Source organism: Oculina patagonica, chromosome 2, assembly GCF_052425735.1.
Source record: "Oculina patagonica isolate OP01 chromosome 2, crgOcupat, whole genome shotgun sequence".
Lineage (NCBI taxonomy): Eukaryota > Metazoa > Cnidaria > Anthozoa > Scleractinia > Oculinidae > Oculina > Oculina patagonica.
Window position 1 is genome coordinate 19,704,854 of NC_135759.1, and position 22,569 is coordinate 19,727,422.

General features: G+C 38.9%; 1 protein-coding gene across 1 annotated transcript; it reads right to left on the minus strand.

Annotated features, from left to right (window-relative positions):
* Positions 1–15,043: 15,043 nt before the first annotated feature.
* LOC144641829 (hephaestin-like protein) lies at positions 15,044–21,439 on the minus strand. The gene is made up of 5 exons (XM_078500852.1): positions 21,327–21,439; positions 19,580–19,805; positions 18,976–19,299; positions 17,273–17,438; positions 15,044–15,842 (listed from the first exon to the last, which is right to left on the minus strand). The coding sequence occupies exons 1-5, from the start codon at positions 21,419–21,421 to the stop codon at positions 15,742–15,744; spliced, it is 912 nt and encodes a 303-aa protein (XP_078356978.1). The 5' UTR covers positions 21,422–21,439; the 3' UTR covers positions 15,044–15,741.
* Between the last annotated feature and the right edge of the window lie 1,130 nt (positions 21,440–22,569).

Genomic DNA, 22,569 nt, shown 5'->3' on the forward strand with positions numbered 1-22,569 from the left:
ATTTATCATTGTTGAGTCGGTTGAAGTCTGCTCGCAAATGAACGCAAAGTTGAATTTCTTGTAAACAAACACTTAAGTTGCCGGTCTGACGGCATATCTTTTCTTAATATAGGTAGATACATCCTGTATTTTCTTGATTAAATGCCTACACCGAACAAGCTGCGGATTAAATATAAATTAGACACCAGCAGGTCCACCAGGTCCAATTTTAAAACGTCCCCGGCGTTTATTCAAGGTATTGACGTTTATTTCAACCCTAGGTGTACGAGACTACAAAAAATATAGACGGCAAACTGATCCTGATAAAAACTATATTGAAAAAACTTTGCCCTTTATTTCGGTTTGCAATACAAACCTTCCTCAGGGGCTGGGCGGAAAAAAAATGTGAGAAAAGTAAAAGGATCGTTACAAATAAAGAAAAATTTTAAAATAAAATACTAAACAATGATTGGTTCTAAGAACTAATTAACAAGTGTCAATGACGTGTTTCGTCACGTCTGTTTATGCCAAGCGAATGTGTAATTAATGGGCTTCACGAGCCTTCCTAACTGAGTCACGTTTGCTACGTGTACGTTCAAGCGTTTGTAACGATTCTTTTACTTTTCTCGCATTTCTTTTCCGCCCAGCCCCTGAGGAAAGTTTGTATTGCAAACCGATAAAGGGCAAAGTTTTTTCAATACAGTTTTTATTATCCACTTGATTATTTTTGACAGCTTTAGCTGTCAGGATCAGTTTGCCGTCTATATTTTCCGTTTCAACTAAGTAACTGATGCAGGTCTTCAAGAGATCCGGCGCCACTCATCGGTTTGTCGCTGTGATATTTCAGAGTTTTATTATATTTTTACTAGACTAGGGAAACGTCACTAGAAGCCATGAGCCATGATGGAATTTTTTCGAGATTCTTAGGAATTGCTAAGAAAAGGGGTAATTTTTTTGCAATGGCTTTTACCAACTATTTTGATATTGAAGCCGCGTTAAACAAGTGTTTTACTGTGGAAGACTGGGAGAATTTTACAGGCTCCGTTCAAATTCCCGAGGAATCAGGTTCTGTTTCTTATCAGAAACTTGTGGAGCTCAAATAGAGCGAATGATTATTTACGAGCAAAGGGGAGACAAAGACTAAACTATTCATTGCTCTCATACAAAGCCGGCCGCGAATGCGCTTGAGTGTTCTCGAATGTAAACATTAAGATTTAAGCGAGTTTTGAGTGCGGAAGCGAATCGTTTATGTGTAGAAAGAGTCGTGTGTAAACCACTTAACGCATACACACAGATCGTAATCAAGCAAAATTTATATTTCAATCGTTCAATACGACGCATTATAATGATGAAATTTAATAATCATCTTCTTGTCCTTTGGAGTATTTGTAAGGTGAGCCTCTATGTATACGTCCGGATCGTCTAGAAGGCCTTTTCGGTTCGTCATCCAAATAATTTACTAACCGGACTTCAGAACGTCTTAAGAGAATCAACGTCTTATCGCAGATCTTTGTGGTGGAGAAAATTTCATCGTTACGATGGAAAGATCCCGGGGGGGGCACTCCCTTATAACGGCTTTACGGGGACGTGCGGCCCGATAGGGTATGGTTTTCAGGCTTTTTTGTCTTGAGCAGGGTATATATTTCACCCCTTTTTGTCTTAAACAGGGTATCTTTACATGGACCAATGTCAAAAAGGATAGGCATATGCCTGCAGAGGTGTAGATTTATACAAACTTAGCCACAAGTCGAATTTTCACAAATTCTTCCGTATTGCTGACTTTGGTTTGATTTCGGCTTAATTCACTATGACAACAAAACCAGTGAGGTACTTTTTTATGTCTTAGACGGGGTATCAAAAATTGGTATTCTGTCTTAAACAGGGTGGAAAATTCAGAAGTTCGTGTCTTAAACAGGGTCAGGGTTTAGGAGGCCGGGCCGCACCTCCCTACCCGATATGATGTCGAGTATCCCCCCCCCCCCCCCGGGGGAAAGAAAGATTAACAAAGCGTGGAATCTTGATGGATATATCTTTAATATTAACCTCATCGACAGGGAATCCCCGCCAAATGTACTCCGAAGAAGACGGAATTTAAAAAGAACTCAAAATATCCTTAAAACTCAGGGAATAACGGGATAAAAACCACAAGGTTTCTCAATAATCTCCAGGCGGAATAATTTAACTGACTGAAGTTTCTTTCGGGCTAACTGGCGGTATCAACAAGGTAGTCGTATTTACGGGTTGTCATTAGGGTGGGTTCTAATTTACTCGTGAAATTAAAAAAAGGTTCGACAATTTTCATTTTATAGGCACTGAATTATAATGGATTTTTCTCTGTTACTATATTTTTACCTCAGGGATCGACGATGAAGGTTCAAACATCTGAAGTGGAAGCCTTATCGTTAGGAGATGACAAGTTGTATCAGTACCGCTTTGTTTGTATCTATGAGACTCCTGAGAGTGCACTGATCACGGTCGGAAAGACTTCTGGCTCTTCCAGTGAAGGGGATGTATATCTCTCGTTTATTGACTCTGAACCGTTAAGAGTGCAGTTTTACGCTTTCGGTAATAACAATAAGACTGTTACAATACATCACGTTAGGGTTGTACCACATCAGGCGATGAATATAGAGTGCATGGGGACAAAGACACAAGCGCACATGGCTTATGATGAAACGAAAATTTGCGTTCCCAGGTGTCATGAATATTGTGAGCCTATGAAAGGTAAGGCTTGATTTTCAGATTATGGTTCTTATGATTGTTGTTAAGTTTTGTTTATTTTTCCTACACAACTAAACCTCCCCACCTCCCCCTCATTTTTAAAACTAAAGGGGACTCTTCTGGCTTGCTGTCGTCGTCATTTTCAAGAACATCATGAGGGTCATGGAACTAAATTAATGTGGGTTTCAGGTGTGATAAAACATGTAAAATACAAAATCTTGCTTAACAACAATACTTGATGCTAAAATAGCTTAATACTCCAAAATCATCAAAGACAACTTGAAACAATATCATCCGAAAGGAGAGAGTAAACAAAATTCAAGGGGTTCAACCGCTCCTTCATGCCAGGGGTTGGTCGGACTGTCCTTATTCTGATTGATAGAGCGGTTTTCACTTGGGTGTCGAAAGTAATTCGCGTTTGCTTTGTTTTTGCATTACTACGCTTAGTGATTGCTTTAAAAATCTCACGCCACTTTTTCAACCAATCAGAAGTGAAACCAAAACCAATCCTGACTCACTTAGGGTGCGTTCGTTTGGGATTAATCCGGAATAAGAATAATTGGAATAATGCAAGTTAGCGTTCGTTTGGCTGCTCTTCGTATTCCGGAATACTTGGATTTCCATTTCCAGGAGCAGAATAGCCGGAATATATTCCGGAATATATTCTTATTCCAGAATATTCCCAAACGAACGCGTCCTGTTACTTCAGCTCCACCACGCAATAGACATCATGTACAAAACCATTTAGTATATTCTGGCGATTTCGGCCGAGCACTGGGACTATAACAATACGTTATACTACAACCTATTATTACATCCAAGTAAGCAATACGTAACATGATACAGAGCTGCGCGACAGTTTACAAAGGCTACTGTCAGACGGAGGCCAGAAAAGACTTGCCAGAAAAACCCGGGAGAAAAAAAAACACGGTAGGAAATCTGGGTAGGAACCATGGCTCAAGCTCTAAATTGTCCATCCTACGAGCTACGCAATTGGAAACATCCCAACCCGCATTGACTAAAAGAAAAACTGCATGTATGACTACCAAGAATGGCATACTTAAAAGTAAATGACCAAGTAAATGATCATATGATAATCATCTCTCATATAGCCCTCCCTCATGCACATGTTCACTTCGACTGGGCTAGTCCCAGTCCCCACTGCTCTAGTACCGCAGAAATATTAAAAATTTCCGGCTAATTCGTGTTCACTCAAATGCCGGAAATTCCATTTTCCGCGCTTCATGCCGGCTACCTGTATTTGCTTCAAGTTTTGATTGGTTCACTGGTTAGTTTGCGTCCTTTGTGATTGGCCAGAGTGATAACTTTGGTTTTGGTTTTACGACACTCAATTGAAAACTGCCCTATTCAATGGTAATAAAGATTCGAAAATGGCTAGAAAGTGCATTTCTCCTTGACAAATATCGACTTGTATGTGCTTCTCATTCGGCAAACAAAATTCAAAATGTCAGGTTAGCCACGAGAAAAAGCGACGTTACATGTTTAAAGAGAACCAGTTAGGACGAACGAACTGTCGACTTCCGCCTCTTACCGATTAACCAACCAGAAGCCTTGTCTACTGACCTAGATAAAATCTTGTTGTGCAACACTTTGGAACTTTGAACTTTTTTGAAAAATCCATTATTACCAAGATATTTTAAAACTGTATATTTTCTCTCGTGTAATTTTATCTAGACGTAAAGGCAGAGGGCCACTAGTACTAGTTTATCAGCCTTTGGCTGTGAAGTATTTTACCCTCTTTATCATCATCATCATCATCATCATCATCATCATCATCATCATCATTATTATTATTATTATTATTATTATTATTATTATTATTATTATTATTATTATTTTAATTATTAAGAGAACTACATGTTTAAGCGTTAAAGATGTGTCTTGTAACGTTATTTTTGTCTATTTTTTACCCTAAGGGTGTAGTGACCCCGGCAATCTGAATCCCAGTCAGTGCCGTGCTTGTAGGTTTGCAAGAGAACACGACTCAGTGAAATGCTTGGAAAAATGTCCACGCCAAAGATACGTTCCTGCAGGCCAAGACAAGGAATGTATTGGTAAGCTTCAGATTACTTCTTATTTTTATCAAACAAGCAACGTTTGAATTCTCTGTGACATTAAATTTTCCGAAATCAACACCTTCACCTTGTTTTCCTTCCACAACAAGACGTGTTTCTAACGTTTCTGCCATGGAATAAGTAACTGTTTGGTTCTGCCTGCTTCTTCGCGGCAATCGGCACAAATAGAAATTTGTTCGAGACCTGTGCAAAAACGTTTCTCTTCCATAGAAACGGTCCGATTTGGCGCAGGCGGGGGATTTTCGCTACGCTTTCAGAGATTAAATAATTAATGGTTCATTTAACTAATCAATACGTGGTTAAACAAACTACAAATAAATAAAAAAGGGGAAGGAAGGAAGGAAGGAAGGAAGGAATGAGTAAATGGATTAATTAATTAACGAACGAACGAACGAACGAACGAACGACCGAACAATTGAACGAATGAACGAACGAACGAACGAACGAACGAACGAACGAACGAACGAACGAACGAACGAACGAACGAACGAACGAACGAACGAACGAACGAACGAACGAACGAACAAACGAAAGAACGAACGAAGGGACCCACTGACTGACGGGCTAACGGACCGATGAACAGAAACACAGACAGACAGACTTTGGTGTGGCGCATGCCTTCAAAGCGTTTTATAATAGAGGTGGCCGGTAACTGCCGCCGTTCTAAGTTCTCTTTTAAATGCGATCTATACTTATCTAGCAAAGTAATGAGTTTTCTATACCTTGTAGTGCTTGTAGTGTTAACGCAGGCAAGTCTAAAATGTTGTAATTGTTGCTTTTCTACAGCTTTATCATCAACATTTGACATAAAAGCAAAAGTGTCAAACATTGACGGTGTGCCTCCTGTGGAATTTAAAGTGAAACCATTTAGTATACTGTGTTTGTGGAAAAAGTTTCTTGGAAGCAAGCCAAGTAGTACTGAACCAAATGTCATTCTGAGGTTTTATGATCATGATAAAGCAGACGAGGTTATATTACGTACTGTGCCCACTCAATCCAGCTCTGTGTACCGTGGGGAGTTGCTTAACAAACGCAAAGGAGAGGAAGGAGAGTAAGTGCCTTAAACGCTTTATTTCTTCTATAAGTAAATTACAGAGAAAGTATGAGACTATTAGATGGTTTTTGTAGTGAACTGCGACCCGTCATTTGAGTCAAGACGAGCTTTAAAACGACAAATGGCTGAAAAACCTGACTGGGATGCAAATGATCAGTCTTCTTAACTCGATGAAGAGGAATTACAGAACTTCTAAAATAGTCCAGCCGGCAAGGTGAATGTAAGTTTGCCTTCGTCGAGCGAAACTCGCCTAGTTCATGCATTATGCCAAACTGCCAGTTCAGTTACAGCGCGACGCGCCTTACCGTGGCTACCCAACAAACCTTTTTGACAAGTGAATTAGCCAATCAGAGAGCGCGAATTTGTTTGAGCTGTCCCACCCCTTGCAATGTTCAAGGCTGTTGTCACGAAACCTGTGGAATCGTATTTGTAAACAAGGTTGTATTTTATTTCAGCTTATATTTTTGGTATGGTACAGACCTAAATCAATTTTTAAGCAATATTTTAAACATATCATATCCACCGTTATGAAAATAGCTAAAAGAATTTTGCTGTGAAATTGTTGAAACTCCCTCGACGATTGCGATCTTTGTTCGATCGTCGTTGGCAAGCATTTTACATTTTCGAAGGAATTCCTTTATTTCGTGGTGAAAGCAATATTCGCATGTGTTTAAAAACGGAGAGTAAGGAGGTTGGAAAAGCAGCTGAACTCCGAAGTCATTCAGCAGATCTCTAAACACTGGCTCAATAAATAGACCATGGTGGAATCCCCAATTATCGAAATTATCCGCAATTATTACAATTCTCCGAAATTATTCGCAATTATCGAACGGCGGCTAAAGTAGTAAGTTCTTCTTGCTGAGCTTTGAGTTTCTGTAACTCTCCAGAAGCACTGGTAATCGACGTAATCTGCAATAGTTTTCCTTCATCTCGGTTGTTTTTCTATCTAATATAATGCTTTACACGTATATATATATACTGGTATTCTGTCCTCTCATGCTAGCGCTGCCGCTAGCTCTGTTTGAAGAACCTGCAAAACGTTTTGACACGTGCTAATACAACTGTTCGAGGTAAACTTCTAAGAAAGGTCTATCGCCTTCAACGGTGCCCTCTTGCCTTCCATGCCAACGACATTCTTGATCTCGTTTTCCAAAATACGTTTCTCAACCAGTATCAGTTTGTCTGGTGAAGGAAAGAACGCATCAATGTCCCCCGGGTTGTAGATACTTGAGGGAGCTTAGTCGGAGTTTTAAATCCACGAGATCAAGTTGTAGAGCTCACTCATTTCGTCCTTCGCCGTATGCGTTTAACCTTCTTTAGCTTTCTTTCTATCGCTTCGTGTCGAGGACTAAAATTAGAACCCGCAATTAGGCAAGGAGGCAGGAGGCGGGGCAGCTCAAACAAATTCGCGCTCTCTGATTGGCTAACTTGTCAAAAAAGTCTGTTGGGTGGCCACGGTAAGGCGCGTCGCGCTGTAACAGCACAATTAATTTTAATTCTTTTAAATGAAGACAATTTCTTTGCTGATGATAAAAGTCGGTAATTTCAAGCATAGATTGTTTTGAGTAATTTTGCGGTTTTCTGCCGAGAACTTTTAAACCTGGTTTTCAATCAAATTTAAACGCCGACTTGAAACGACAGTGTTCAAGATATCGCTTACTGTTTTTGATTACTTTTCTCGTCCTTTCTCAATGCTCTCTGGAATTATAATGATGATAATACTAGTGGTAACCAGAGGTTAGAAAGTGCGGGCCTAGATGCACCTTCCTTTACCTTCACCTTCCATGTGACAGAAGCGTCGATCTCAGTTGACAAATTTTGTTATAAACACTTTCGCATTCTAATAATAAAAATTCTCAACTTCCTGTTTGAACGACACATTTTCGGATCCTTTTGCATTGTTAAAGAACAAACAACTTAGGTCACCTCATTTTCACAGCATTTAATCGAGCATGCGGTGTAACCTGGTGGTGTAATCGAGATGTGATCTTGTTTGGTTGGTGAACTCGCCGTGTTGTCAATGTTGTAAGAAATCATTTGTTTTGTCGTGGTTTATCTGTGATACAATCACAGTAAATCTTCTGAAAAACAACGCCTAAACAACGTCTGCTAAACGTAGTTTCTAATCTTCCATGTGACAGAAGTCTTGATCTTATGTGACAAACTGTTGAGATTGACTTATTTTTCGCATTCTCATCGTTCTTGAAGAACAGATTTTCAACTTCCAGTGTTTCGACAAACTGTTTTGATTGACACATTTTTCGCATTCAGATCGTTCTTGGTGGAAGAACAAAATTTTCAACTGCCGCTTTGCAACTGGCCTTTTATAAACGTGGCGCGCACGCGTTATACGCAATCCGCTGGTCACTGTCAAGATTAGGGTTGCGGACCTCTCTTGGGCCCGCAATAATAATAATAATAATAATAATAATAATAATAATAATAATAATAATAATAATAATAATAATAATAATAATAATAATAATAATAATAATAATAATTAATAACAATAGACGATTTCTTAGAATTTCTAAGCGTGACAGAAGAATCCTGAAATATTGTAAATCATAAAAATTGTGACGATCTATCTAAGTTGTGAGCGTTTTTCTGAAGCCTTCATTTTTAATAAAACGCGATTATTTCTCAAACAAGTTCACTCACAGTAAGTAGGTAGGATTTTTTCCTATTTGCATACATGGATATGACTAGCCAATGCCACAAAATTCACCTAGTGAGTGGCCTTGGTAGTCATTTTCAAGAAAAAGTAGTTGGAGTGACTAGTAACCAAGCCTCGAAATGCTCTACTATTTACCCCTTAATGCTTCAAACATGGTGACATAAGAAAGTTTCGACCAATCAGAATGTCCGATTCTGATATTTACCTCTGGAATTATACAAAAAAAACTGTTATTAATACCGTTCGTTATGATGTTAATTTTTAGCGGCGCTCTACAGCGGCCCGAAGGGCCGCAGAGCAGAGCCCCATACGCATGAAAGAAGGAACACTATCAAAATGAGTTTTCATGGTCGACATGGATAGCGGCATGGTTCGCGGGCACGTACGTACGTACGGAGTCGCGCAACATGGCCGCCATAGTTTGATGGTAGAAATAGTGAAGCAAGAAGGCCGTATAAAGCTAAGGCGGCCGTATAAAGGCGGCCTTTAAAATAGAGGTTTGAAAAGAAAAACAAGAAGCAATGAAACAAAATGTGGCTGAAAATTACGTGTAGAAAGTAATCGACCGCCAAAAAAGTGGACATTGAGAGCCATAATCGATCGATGACTTTCGTGTCTATCTGTAAAGCCAGCATCGTACATGAAGGACCATTCCAAAGCTAAATCGGGTTGATATAATAAACAAACCATTTTATTGCAACGGGGATTTGAACTCGCGACCTCCCGATCCGCAGACCGGCACCTTACCGATTGAGCTAATCCGACAGACTCTATGATGCACGTTGAATATATCCTATATCAATGTAATAGATATTGTGGAGTCTACTAAACTGCTGCGAAACTATAACAGGATCGCGAAACTATTTTCTATTGCTAGAAAGCAGGTAATTTACTGTACTATAAAGTAATTTTTCGTGCCATGAGTAATGATTTTGCCCCGCTTTAAGATTATTATTTTTGTCGTACGTACTGCTGACATTCAGTTTAACCGTGAGCTATTTAAATTTGTCTTGCACCTATAAACCGCCATAAACATTAGTCCTTTGGCCGCTTATTCACTAGAATGAAAACATTGTAAGCTCCAGTGAAAATTAAATAAAAGGGGGAGCTCCGCTTTTAGGCGTGCCTAAATCTATATATTAGTTTTTTAATTTTAATGTGTAATGCCTATTAACTAGCTGGTGAGCTGTCGCAGCCCTCGATCTTTTACGTCTGACATGTGATAGCTTACCAATAAAGCTAACCCTATTTTGAATTAAAACGGTATATATCATATATGTAATTTTGGGCAAATTTTGGATCTGATTTATAGCATCCTCTGGAAGTTGGATTTTAACGAAGACTTCGACAACAAGTGGCATCATTTCTGTTTGGCTTCAGTCCCAGTCCACGACAAAATCTATCGCGAAGTTTACGTAGATGGCCATTTTGTAGATTCCAAAAAAACTGACCCTTCAATCATCGTTGAACTTGAAGAATACACAAGTTTGCAAATATTTCCAGACCCAGTCACCCAGGGAATTCACCTCTCAGGTCTGGTCTTGTACGATTGGTCCTTTGTTAGGTATTATTTTAGTTATCATCACCAAATTTATATTCATGATATTTATGCCCAGTACCTATCCAAAAGCTGTTTAAATCACGCCCACGACGACTCGCTGTGGAGTTCTTTGAGCTCAATACCATCGTCTTTGAAAGTCTCGCCGTCTTCGTGCGTGCGTCAGGTAGACATCGACAATTAGAAGTACAGCCGTCGAACCCTACCACGTGGCCATAAATTAGCATAGTCGGTGGGATAATTCAATGGGTTAATTGGGCTAGCTGGGGTAACTTGGATTAACTAGTATAGTCGGTGGGATAATTCAATGGGGTAATTGGGCTAGTTGGAGTAACTTGGATTAACTAGCATAGTCGGTGGGATAAATCAATGGAGTAATTGAGCTAGTTGGGGTAACTTGGATTAACTAGCATAGTCGGTGGGATAATTCAATGGGGTAATTGGGCTAGTTGGAGTAACTTGGATTAACTAGTATAGTCGGTGGGATAATTCAATGGGGTAATTGAGCTAGTTGGGGTAACTTGGATTAACTAGCATAGTCGGTGGGATAATTCAATGGGGTAATAGGGCTAGTTGGGGTAACTTGGATTAACTAGCATAGTCGGTGGGATAATTCAGTTGGGTTAATTGAGCTAGTTGGGGTAACTTGGATTAACTAGCATAGTCGGTGGGATAATTCAATGGGGTAATTGAGCTAGTTGGGGTAACTTGGATTAACTAGCATAGTCGGTGGGATAATTCAGTGGGGTTAATTGAGCTAGTTGGGGTAACTTGGATTAACTAGCATAGTCGGTGGGATAATTCAGTGGGGTTATTTGAGCTAGTTGGGGTAACTTGGATTAACTAGCATAGTCGGTGGGATAATTCAGTGGGGTTAATTGAGCTAGTTGGGGTAACTTGGATTAACTAGCATAGTCGGTGTGATGATTCAGTTGGGTTAATCGAGCTAGTTGGGGTAACTTGGATTAATTAACATAGGCGGTGGGATAATTCAGTTGGGTTAATTGAGCTAGTTGGGGTATACGTAACTTGGGCTAACTAGTATATTCGGGAAGATGATTCACTTGGGTTGATTGGGCTTGTTGGAGTAACTTGGGTTAATCGGTATAGTCGGGATAATGATTAACTTGGGTTTGCTGGGCTAGTTGGGATATCTTCGATTATTAAGCTTGTTGCATGGTAATTTGGGTTAACTAGTATAGTCGGGATAATGTTTTACTTGGATTTGTTGGGCTAGTTGGGATAACTTGGGTTAACTAGTGTAGTCCGGATTATAATTCACTTGGGTTTGTTGGGCTTGTTAGGGTAACTTGGGTTAAACGGTTTATATTTAGTCGGGATAATGTTTTACTTGGATTTGTTGGGCTAGTTGCCTGGGGTAACTTGGGTTAACTAGTATAGTTGAGATGATAATTCACTTGGGTTTGTTGGGCTTGTTAGGGTAAGCCCAACAAACCCAAGTAAATCATTACTCCGACTAACCAATTAACTCAAGTTAAGGTAACTTGAGTTAATCGGTTAGTCGGAGTAATGATTTACTTGGGTTTGTTGAACTTGTCGGAGTTACTTGCGTTAACAAGTATAGTCGGGATGATGGTTCATCTGGGTTGATTGGGCTTGTTAGGGAAACTTGGGTTAGCTAGTTTAGTCTGGAGATACGCTTAATTACTCGAGTATATCAATTTCACCACAGAATGGGGGTTGGTTAAATCAGTTGTGGTAAGTTGGGTTAATAAGTAAATTAGAAGAAGTGCGAAAATTAACTACCGCAATAACTCGATTTGGCGCACTTCTTCCAAGTTTCCTCACCTGGCCCAACCAACCCAAAGGCTTTGGTGAAATTGAAATAGTCGAGTAAACGTATCTTTTGAGGTTTTAATTCGGGACATTTTCATTATCAATGATAAATTTTGGGTTTAAGGTGGCTCTATATCGTAATCTGTCGTTACAATTAATTTTCTCACGAGCTTATTTCTGTGTTTGCAAATATCTTTCTTAAAACACTAGATGTAATGTCTACAACCAATTAGCTGTAGCGTTAATCTATCTGAGGAAGAGCTTTTTAGTACTTCAATCTCGTTTTCTATGGCAACTAGTGACAGAGATAGCTGGCTTGTTTTATGACGTAAGCGTACTTCCAGGCAGTTTCGGTTAATTTTTCCTGTTTTCAGGACTAAGCGTTTTGGAGCGATCTTCAAACATATTGGACGCCTTCAATGGTGAATTGATTTAGTTGGCACACAGGTAGGACTTTTCTGCTTTTCGCACACGTGAAAAAATCATCGCATTTCAAACATATGTTAATTCTTGGCGGTTTTCGCAATTTTCGTTTTTTGCGCTCACTGCATTAACGTATGTATGAAATTCGATAATTTATTTACATCAGTGTGCGAAAAACAGAAAAGCCCTACTCATGTACCAACTAAAAAAAGTCACCATTTGAAAGGCGTTCAATGTGTTTTAAGATCGCTCCAAAACGCTTAGTCCTGAAAACAAGGAAAATCCATCGAGACTGCCTTGAAGTAAACTTGTGTCATAACCATCTCTCTCTAACCATCTCTGGCGCTAGTTGCTATAGAAACCAGATTGAGGTACTAAAAGAGTCTTCCTCAGATAAATTCAAGGTACAGCTAATTGATTGTAGACAGTATATCAAGTGTTAAATGAAAAATATTTGCAAAGACAAATATGTGGATGAGCATTTTTGCACGACCTTTATATTCAGCTCGTGCACGCAGATTCCGGCAAGCTTGGACTAGAAGATAGCGGCAATGAAACTATATGGAGCCACCTTAAAGGGACTATGTCACGGATTTTCCCAGATTTTTGAACCGCCAAAATGTATATTTGTGTCGCATAAAATCTGAAAATAATAGTACATTTTTATTTAAAATTGCTATATTAGGGCACTGAAACTGTTGACTAGCATTATTGGCTGCGAATGGCGCGGATGGAAACGGATTGTAATTTGAAAACGTTAGGCAAACGTTTTCAAATTGTTTCCGCGCGTCTTCAAAAAATTGATATTTATAGCCCCTAGCTTGATTTCTATCCACAAATTATGATAATATCTTCCTTTAGATGTTGAAAGATACTGTTTTTTATGGGTTAAGTTGCTTTCCACTAATTTCAGAACAGTTTAGACCAAAAATCTGCGAAATCTCCGTGACATAGTCCCTTTAAGTTATTGGGACAGGGAAAAAAATATGGCATCGCAAAGTGAAATCCAGCAATTAAAGAATCTTAAATTAGATTCGCTTTGTGTTTATAGTGGTTTAAATGTTGTTTATAGTGGTCATGCACTTGACTTCATATCTCTTCGAGATAGCTAGTTTACAGGCATGCCACTGAAACAGAGGAAACAAATATTTTAACTGATGAACATAACAATGACTGAAATACGGAAAATTCAGTCATTGTTATGTTCATTTAAAATATTTGTTTCCTCTGTTTCAGTCATTTCTGTGTTTATCCTTATTCAGCTTTTTTGTACAGGTGTACAATTTCCAATACCACAGTTAATTTGGTAGATAAACATTTTGGTAACTTATTCTTTTGAGTTTTTCGTTCATAGTCCTAGGTTTTATATTAGTTTTCACGGAAGCTCGCCAGCTGAACTTATTTTCATTAATGAAGGTTTATTGCTTTTTTATTCAGAGGTTGCTCTTAGTTAGTTAGCTGAGCAAACCACTATTAGTGGTTCCTAGTTTTAATTTCAAAGTTTTGTTACACTGTGCCCACGAATTGATTCGTGTAGTAAGATAAATCGGCCTTACATTGTTACACAGTGCCCAAAGATAGGTTTTTTCTTTGGGCACTGTGTAACAATATAAGGCCGATTTATCTTACTACACGAAACAATTCGTGTTGGATATTCTTCTATGGTAAATTGACAAAGTGAGCCTCATCTAAGATTTTTTAATTGCGGGATTGAAGGACTGAAGTCACTTATGATTTGGGCAGCTGAGGTTAATTCATAACTTATTTACCTCAATTAAAACTTATCAAACTTGTAAGTAGGCCTAAGGAGTGCTGGATAATAAAACTTGGAGACGCCAACTTGAGTTGCTCACATGTTTTTCTACCCCAGCTACCGTTTTACTCATGTATGACGTCACTATGCTTGTTAACGACTTAGAAAACGTCGATTTATTTCCTACGCAAGGCAAGCCGTATAGAAAAAGTCGCCATTTTTTTATGTGCGCGAGCTAATTACGCGTAAAATCCTGCGCATCAAGGATGCACAATGCAACACCAAGGAATCACGTCAACGAAAGGTAACGAAGGGTAGCCGAAAGCATGCCAATGTTGCTATCTTTTATGTATTGTTGTATTTCTGTAGGTGACCAGAGCGACGCTTCCTCGCTGGACGAAGGGTTCTTATAGTAAAAAAGCCTTGTTTTGTTCTTATTAAAGCGTTATTGAAACGGTGTCAATGTTTTCCTTTTCGGTTTGATTGGGCAAAGGAGTTTGCAAAAGATGTGGGTCTATAAATAATGCGTAACGCTTCCTTGAACAATGCTATAAACGAAGATACACATCTAATGCTGTGAATGTTAGAGATTAGCTTGAAAAACAGGACAACAACTCTGAAAAATTTCCGGGTTTACAATTTAATACCAAAAAAAGTGCAGAGTCATCACCCGAAAGTGCACACTGAATTGTTTTTTTTTTTTGTTTTTTTTTTTAAGTTTTGTCTCAATATCAACAGATGTAATAGGTTTTATAACGTAAATTTTAAGGATTGCCTCCGTCATCTGTACCAAGAAAACAATGCTATAATAATTAAACGATATGGTATGCAAATTATACAAAGTTGTTTAATAGTCAATTACTAAGTCGTATCACAACAAAATTATGTCATCAATTAAAGCACGCTATCTTGAATCCGCCATCTTAAGGAGGGAGACCCTTAACTACATAATAGTTACTATGGATGACTTTTATCCATATCTTTTCCTTCTTTTTTTTTTTTTTTTTTTTTTTTTTTTTTTTTTGCTCTATTGAATGTGGCCTTCATTTTCGGTAGTCATGACCATATTTGGAAAGACACCTGACCAGAACACAAAAACCCTAAAAACTCACACAGTTTACATTTTCTCCGTTTAAATCAACAACACGGGCAGAGTGCATTTGGAAGCAAAATCTGTATCATGGATTTGTTAAGATTCGCGATATTGAAAAAGCTATGACGTGATTAAGTTTTTGTGACGTCATAAACTTTAAAAATAATGTAAGTTTCAGCAATTCCATGCTACAGATTTTGCACCATTTTGTAGTTAAGGTTCTCCCACCTTAAATGAGCCATCTTGGATGTCAGTTGTAAAGAAACTTTAGGAAAGTCGCAAAACCTGAATCTAAAAAGTCTAAAAGAGCTATAAAACTGCAGCCTGTCAAAATAACGGTTGTCAGACTTCGAAACGTCAAACACATAAGGAAAATAATTGAAAGTAACACACCAAAATCCAACATATTACCTGGTAAGTTGTAATAAAAGAAGTTCATGAATCCAATTTGGCCATAATTCTTTCCTTAATTTCTTCTGGAATAAGTAAAAACACGTTTTGCGCTCCCCCCCTCCCCCTTTCAATTTCACTATATATTGGGTTACAATATGTTTTCGCCTCGATGCAAATATATATGGTGGCTTACAGTTCTACATTATAAAAAGTGCAAAAGTCGTCAAAATAAGAGTGATGCAAGTGGCGATTCTTGAACACCCGGCAGTGGGTGGAGGCGGCTTCTTAGTTGGTACGCCTATAAACAAAATAAGAGGTGTGTTAGAACAAGTTGATTCCAAAGGTGATCATTAGCCAAAATACCTAAAATCCTAAATCCTACGAAACTTAGCTCGCTTCAGGGCGCTTCAGCTCTATAAAACAGAATTACATGTAGAAAGCACGTTAAGAAGTAAATTGACCTGTTCTCTTAACCGTTAAAGTGCTGAAATTACTCCTAAATACACGTTTTTAACCGTAAATTGATTATTTGGCACTACGGTGCAAAACTTTTCCTAACTTTGTTAAAACTGCACTTTCTCGCACTGCAGCCAAATGTGCAATATTTAACTTTGGTACATGCGCATAAGCCAAAATTTGAACTTGCGGAACCGCTCCGAATTTTTTCCTCGCTCTTCTTCTTTTGGCCTTGTACTCTGTACATCCTTTCTTCTGGCCGGAAAAGTTTTGATCTTTCTAAATGGAAAACCCTGGAAAGTACTGGTATAATGGTCTATTTTACTATTTTATTTTATCTGTCAGAATGCATTCGATATTCAAAATGGACAGTCGTGTGGAAAGATCTATCCAACCTGTATTAAGGCCTGGTCAAACGGAGACGCAAGAAGACGCAAGTTTTAACTTGGTACTTGCGTCTCGTTTGAACAGGACTTGCATGCTCTTGCGTTGACTTGCGGTGACTTGCGTTCACATTGGTCAAGATCAAATTTGCACGCAAGTCAACGCAAGTTTTTCACCGTTTAGCCACCCAACGCAAGTCTTGCTGTCTACTTCATCCCGCGCAGTTTCATTGAAATGGCTTTTTTGACAACTTGCGTGCACTTGCGAGTAAACTTGCGAGTTCGTTTGGCCACCCAACGAAAGTCTGTGCGCAAGTTCAACTTGCGACTACTTGCGTTACCGTTTGGCTAGGACTTTAGTTGCATATCACAAGAATCTCCTGACGTGCAAAATTGACGAAGTCACAAGTGGTTGAATGACCACTCCTCAAAATCCCGAAAATATCAGGCCCGGGTTTAGCATAATAAGGGTTAAAATTATTTTCGAGTTCTGAATGTGTTAATCTAGGGCTCAGTTTTACAGTTAATGTAGGACTTGGTAGGGGAGTTGATAAACAAAGTTGTTTACTCTAGCCCGAGGTCCAAATTCTTTATATAATATTTTTAACAGGAAACGTAACCTTTTTATTCCTTCCATTTAAAATGGTACCCCTCTCACATAACCATGTACAGAAGAAACGCTGAATTCCTTTTCTTGAATAACTCCTCCAAATACTTAAAGGGATTAGCTGTTAGGTACTTCTGTTTGAGATATTTTGAAAGTTTATTCTGAGATATTGTTTTGAGATATTTTGAAAGAGAAATTTTGAGTTTGCCAACAGTCAGCCAATGGGCTCCTGGTATGATTTAACTGCGTATTAAATGATAGAAATCGCATTAAGCAACTTACTTGTCGGAGCTAAAACTGTGAACAATGCGTTCATGCCACCAGTAATGTGAATATTCACGTGACAGTGTAGCATCCAGGTTCCAACCGCGTCAGGAACCATTTCAACGGTCGCGAACGATTCCGGCAGCAGATCGTACACATCGCCACGGTGGTAGGTCTGTGATTTCTAACATAAAACGCGAAATAAAAACACATCAAAACGTGGAAATGCTTTACTAAGTTTCGAAACTTTCGTTCAAATGTGTGCACAAAGAATGTCTCAAGAATATGAAGGGCATGACGCTATATTTGGCTGTTACAGTAGAACCCCGGTTATTCGACCTTGAATTACTCGAACTACCCCCGCTAACTTGAACTAAGTCCCATTTCCCTTGGATTTGATCCCACCTTTCAGTCGTTTTTTCGCGGTTAACTCAAACTCGGACATGAACTCGAAAACCCCGCTTACTCGAACTAAATTTCGTTTCCCTTGATATAGCCCGATAACTCGAATTCTGGTTTTGCAACTCGTCACAGGTGCCCACTAAAATATCTCATTAGCTCTTCTTGTCGTGTAATCGGATTTAAACGCTAAAACTAACACTACGGCCCTGTTATAAACGTGGCACGCACGCGTGATACGCAATCTGCTTATCGCTGTCACTCTCTCCTCCGCAGAGGCTCCTACAGGGTGAAAGGCGAAAAAAAAAAAACACGAAAAATGAAAAATAGGGGGAGCGCGGTCGACGATGGGAAATGCGACCTTGCCAGTGTCCCCCGCACGCTTTTGTTGCCATTCTCGCCAGGCTTCGCGCGCTTACCTTTTACCTCTTCCCATTTCCCATCCCGTAAAAAGATGCCTCTGCGGAGGAGTGAGTCACTGTCAAGATTAGGGTTGTGGGCCTCCCTTGGGCCCGCAACGAGCATCGTCAAAGAAAGGTCAGGGCTGATGTATTTAATGTGAAAACTATTAGTCGCCATTTGAGCGACCGAATTTTTTTTTCACCTCGGATTTTATTTTGTAATATAGGTTTTGGTGTTTGAAAACGGAATTCTTATTTCGAACACCATTTTTTAAATAGTTTCGAGTGAGAATCTTTGAATGGATATAACTATACTCATTGAAATTTTTTTTTTTATTGAATGCAACTTTATTATTACACACAATGCTAATTACATAGGTACTACTACTATTTTTTCTAGCCGCAATGACTGCTGAATTAATTACTGACAATCTTTTGAAATAATTTCGGATCCAGCAAACTTTTTGACAATTGCGACGGTAGGAAGTTCGCTATTAGAGAGCTTAAGCATTGACGACGGCGACGGCGACGCCAAGGACAACGCCTGGTGAAAAAGGAATTTATATTTTACTCGAGTATCTCGCGATTATCCATCTGTATTCAGTGTATCTACTGGTTTAGGAACTAGCTCCAGCTAAATATGTAAAGAGAGCGTTCAACCCAGATAGAAACAAAAACAAATTAGCAACCGTCGTTCACCTTCTCCAAAATACGCAGAATTTAATTTGCTGTTTTCACGTTGTTGTTTCGCAGCGAACGGCCGCAGAGAATCTGTACCCAGATTTGAAACGCACGCTTAGAGGTATTGTTCTGCTAATTTTTAAAAATCTTTTGTTTGGTGACGATCTCGTTCACGTTGCCGTTGTTGCATTTGTTTGCTGTATAAGCTCTCTAATATTATAAAATCATGGTTTTACTTACATACAAAATGCTCTGGCCATGAAAATGAACTGTATGCATTTCGGTGAAACCTCCAACTTGAAGAAGATACCAGACAACCTTCTCACCGCTGTACATGGTCAAACCCGGAACGTTTCCAAAAACGTATCCGTTGATGGTGGCTTTGAGGTTGCTTTCCCAGAAGTCAAATGTTGCTTTAAGCTGGTCCAGGGATCCTGGATCTTCAGTAACATATTTATTGATATTTTCGTCAAGGTACCAGTTGGAATTCTCGTCAAACACGTCAAACAAGACTGCAAACTCTCTGTTAACGTCATTTCTCATTCCTTTATCGTTTAGGGTTCCCTGGAACGATTAACAACAAGAGAAACTATCAACAATTGTAAAACTGGTTTTTGTAGTTGGAAGCAAAATGCAAAGACAGTCAAAATTAACGCCTCCCACCATTGTGGCCTGGGTTCGATTCGACTTGGTTCTTGGTTCCTGGGTTCGACTTTTAGAACCTTTTTATCCACATGTTACCTTTTTTTAAAAAATATTATGTGAAATAAAGTTGTTGTATATTATTATTATTATTTTTTTATTTTTATTTTTTTTTTCTTCCCACTTACAGCAAAACACCTACCCTTCTGCAAATAATCAGTGGTCCCACCAATCCAGTGTTCGTGTCTTTGACTGGGTTCACGTCAGAGTAGTAGCCCCATGTTAAGCATGCTGTGTCCTTAGGACCAGGTCCCGCTCGTTCAGACACTTCCCACACGTAGTTGTAAATTTTTCCAGGCGCAATTGCGTTGTCAGCGGTGTCGGTCCCTGTCGTGTTGTCCTTGTAAGAAGACCCTTCGTCGTGTTTGCTTGATAAATTAAGCAAACTCAGTTAGTTCACTTCCGTTGAATTATTTTCACATAGTGCCAATGGACTTGGATAATAGAGGTCAGTTAAACCGGCAAAGGCCGTCGTTGATTGTTCAAAATTTTAGGGAGCTTAACGACGGCAACACCGAGGACAACGCCCAGTAAAATTGAATCTATATTTCACTTGAGAATCTCGCAATTATATATCCAGATGTATTCAGTCTATCTGTCGGTTTAAGAGTTAGCTCCAGCTAAATATGTCAAGAGAGCGTTCAAACTCGAATAGAAAAACGAAAAAATAGCCGTCTTGGTTTACGTTACCCAAGATACGAAGAATTTGGTCATTTCACGTTGTTGGTTCGCAGAAAAAGGCTAGAACATGTACCAAGATTAAAAATTCACGTACAGAGCTATTGTTCTGCTCATTAAACCTTTGGTTTGGCGAAGTTTTCGTTGCCATTATGCCGTTGTCGTCGTAGTTTGCTTAATTAAGCTTCTTAAAGATAGAACGCCTTTGACGGTCATCAAAGGTAAGAAGGTCTCAATGGAGTTAACCGTTAGCCGTAAAACGGCCAAAAGTTTAGTCGTTAGGCGTCGAAATTGGAAAGTTTACTGAACCCGTTAGCCGAAAAATATGTTAACCGTAAAAAATTGGTCAGTAATTTTAAATAAGACAGATTGGGTCACTTCTTTGTCCCAGAATGGTCCTAAGGCCAAAAATATGTTTTTCAATTATGGAAACTTATTTTTTACTTTTAAAAACAATGGAAATTAATTTTTAACTACTGTTAACCCTAATGGAAAAATAATAAAGCGTTAGTCGTAAAACAGCCAAAATTTTCAAAAAGTAAACGACATGACTTCAGCAAAGGTCGCCCTATGTGTTTATGCTGTCTATATAGGAATACGTAAATTGAGACAATTGGTCGTTTTAGTGAAGTAATTCATTAATTGACTGATTAATTAGTAAATTCACTTTGGAGAGCGTTCAAGAACATATGCCTTTACGACTACAGTCAACTCTCTCTAAAACGGACACCTTTGGGACCGGCTCCAACTGTCCGTCTTAGAGAGGTGTCCGTCTTATAAGGAGCTTAGTTACAGTAAAATGACTGAAAAAAGGCAGGGACGGGACCAACACCAGGTGTCCGTCTTATGGAGGTGTCCGTTAAGACAGAGTTGACTGTATCGTTTATGTCGTCTACGTGTAGACGAAATGCCTCCAAGGGACGGACCATTATTTTCTTGGAGGGAGGGGGGGGAATAAAATATTTTCCTCTGCAAACTTTTTTTTAATAAATGCACCTCTGCAAACATTTCTTTTTTCGAAATGCAGACTATATTTTGTTATACATATCGTGTTTGCAAACAATTTATTTTGTCTTTCTAGGCCCTGCAAAAATTTTTTTTCAATATTTTTTATACTCCGCCCTCAAAAAATAATGGTCCGTCCCTAAAGTCCCTAAATTAAAATAAACATAAACGTAAAAAAATAATGAGAAGAAGCTTCTGTTAAATACCTGTAAAGGATGCCATGAGGATGAATTGAATACTCCCTCGTCGCCAAATTCTTAAATACAACTTCTATAGTGTCTCCCACCTCGGCTTTTATCATAGGGCCTATGATTCCCAAATGTTCTTCGTCTTTGGTTCGTTGTTTCTGTTTGGTGAACGTGGCATCAGTGAACTCCCGGTAAATTGCCTTTTTGTTTTTACGGCCAATAAAATGAGGACCTGGTACCGTGTAACGAGAGGCAAGCCTGTAGAGTGAGTGAGTGAGTGAGAACTTTATTAAAGTGTCAAAACCTAATAGCCTGGGAATAATACACCATACTAATTAGGGGACACTGCTAAAAACTAAAAACCACACTAATACTAATATCAATACAATAAAAATATATATGTCTGAATTTATCAAAACCGGGTCAAAGAAAAGTGACGTCAGTATTCTTGAACAAGTACGTTACTGCGTGAATTGCCTCAAAACGCCACAAGAAAGGGGGAAAAAAAAGAAATACAGCGCTGAAAGGTGAAGAAGAGAGAGGAGAAGAGAAAAAAAAGACTGACATTCCCTTTAGTTTTTATATCATCGAGTTTGGCGAGAAAAAAAACGCGTTCACAGCAATTTCGCTTAAAACAGTGAAAAATTTCCTTGACCTGGTTTTGATAAATTCAGACATATGATTCAATAGTATGACCGGAAAGGCCGAGAATGAGCTTCTTGAGTTACAATCAATCATTTTCTATGCATCTAGAGAGAAATCTAGGCTTTCCCTGCTCCAGTGTAACATTCACTAGCCTCTCCGGTCATACTATTGAATCAATTGATTCAATAGTATGACCGGAAAGGCCGAGAATGAGCTTCTTGAGTTACAATCAATCATTTTCTATGCATCTAGAGAGAAATCTAGGCTTTCCCTGCTCCAGTGTAACATTCACTGGCCTCTCCGGTCATACTATTGAATCAATTGATTCAATAGTATGACCGGAAAGGCCGAGAATGAGCTTCTTGAGTTACAATCAATCATTTTCTATGCATCTAGAGAGAAATCTAGGCTTTCCCTGCTCCAGTGTAAGGGAAAATGAATGAGCTTCTTGAGTTACAATCAATCATTTTCTATGCATCTAGAGAGAAATCTAGGCTTTCCCTGCTCCAGTGTAACATTCACTAGCCTCTCCGGTCATACTATTGAATAAATTGATTCAATAGTATGAGCAGGCAAAGCCTGGATATCTCTCTAGATGCATAGAAAATGATTGATT

Coding starts and splice junctions, on each gene's coding strand:
- LOC144641829 (XM_078500852.1), bottom strand. CDS start 21,421: ATGATAAAAGCCGAGGTGGGAGACACTATAGAAGTTGTATTTAAGAAT. Junction 19,300..19,579: donor CACTGATTATTTGCAGAAGG/GTAGGTGTTTTG, acceptor TAATCGTTCCAG/GGAACCCTAAACGATAAAGG. Junction 17,439..18,975: donor ATGGCCAGAGCATTTTGTAT/GTAAGTAAAACC, acceptor GTTTTATGTTAG/AAATCACAGACCTACCACCG.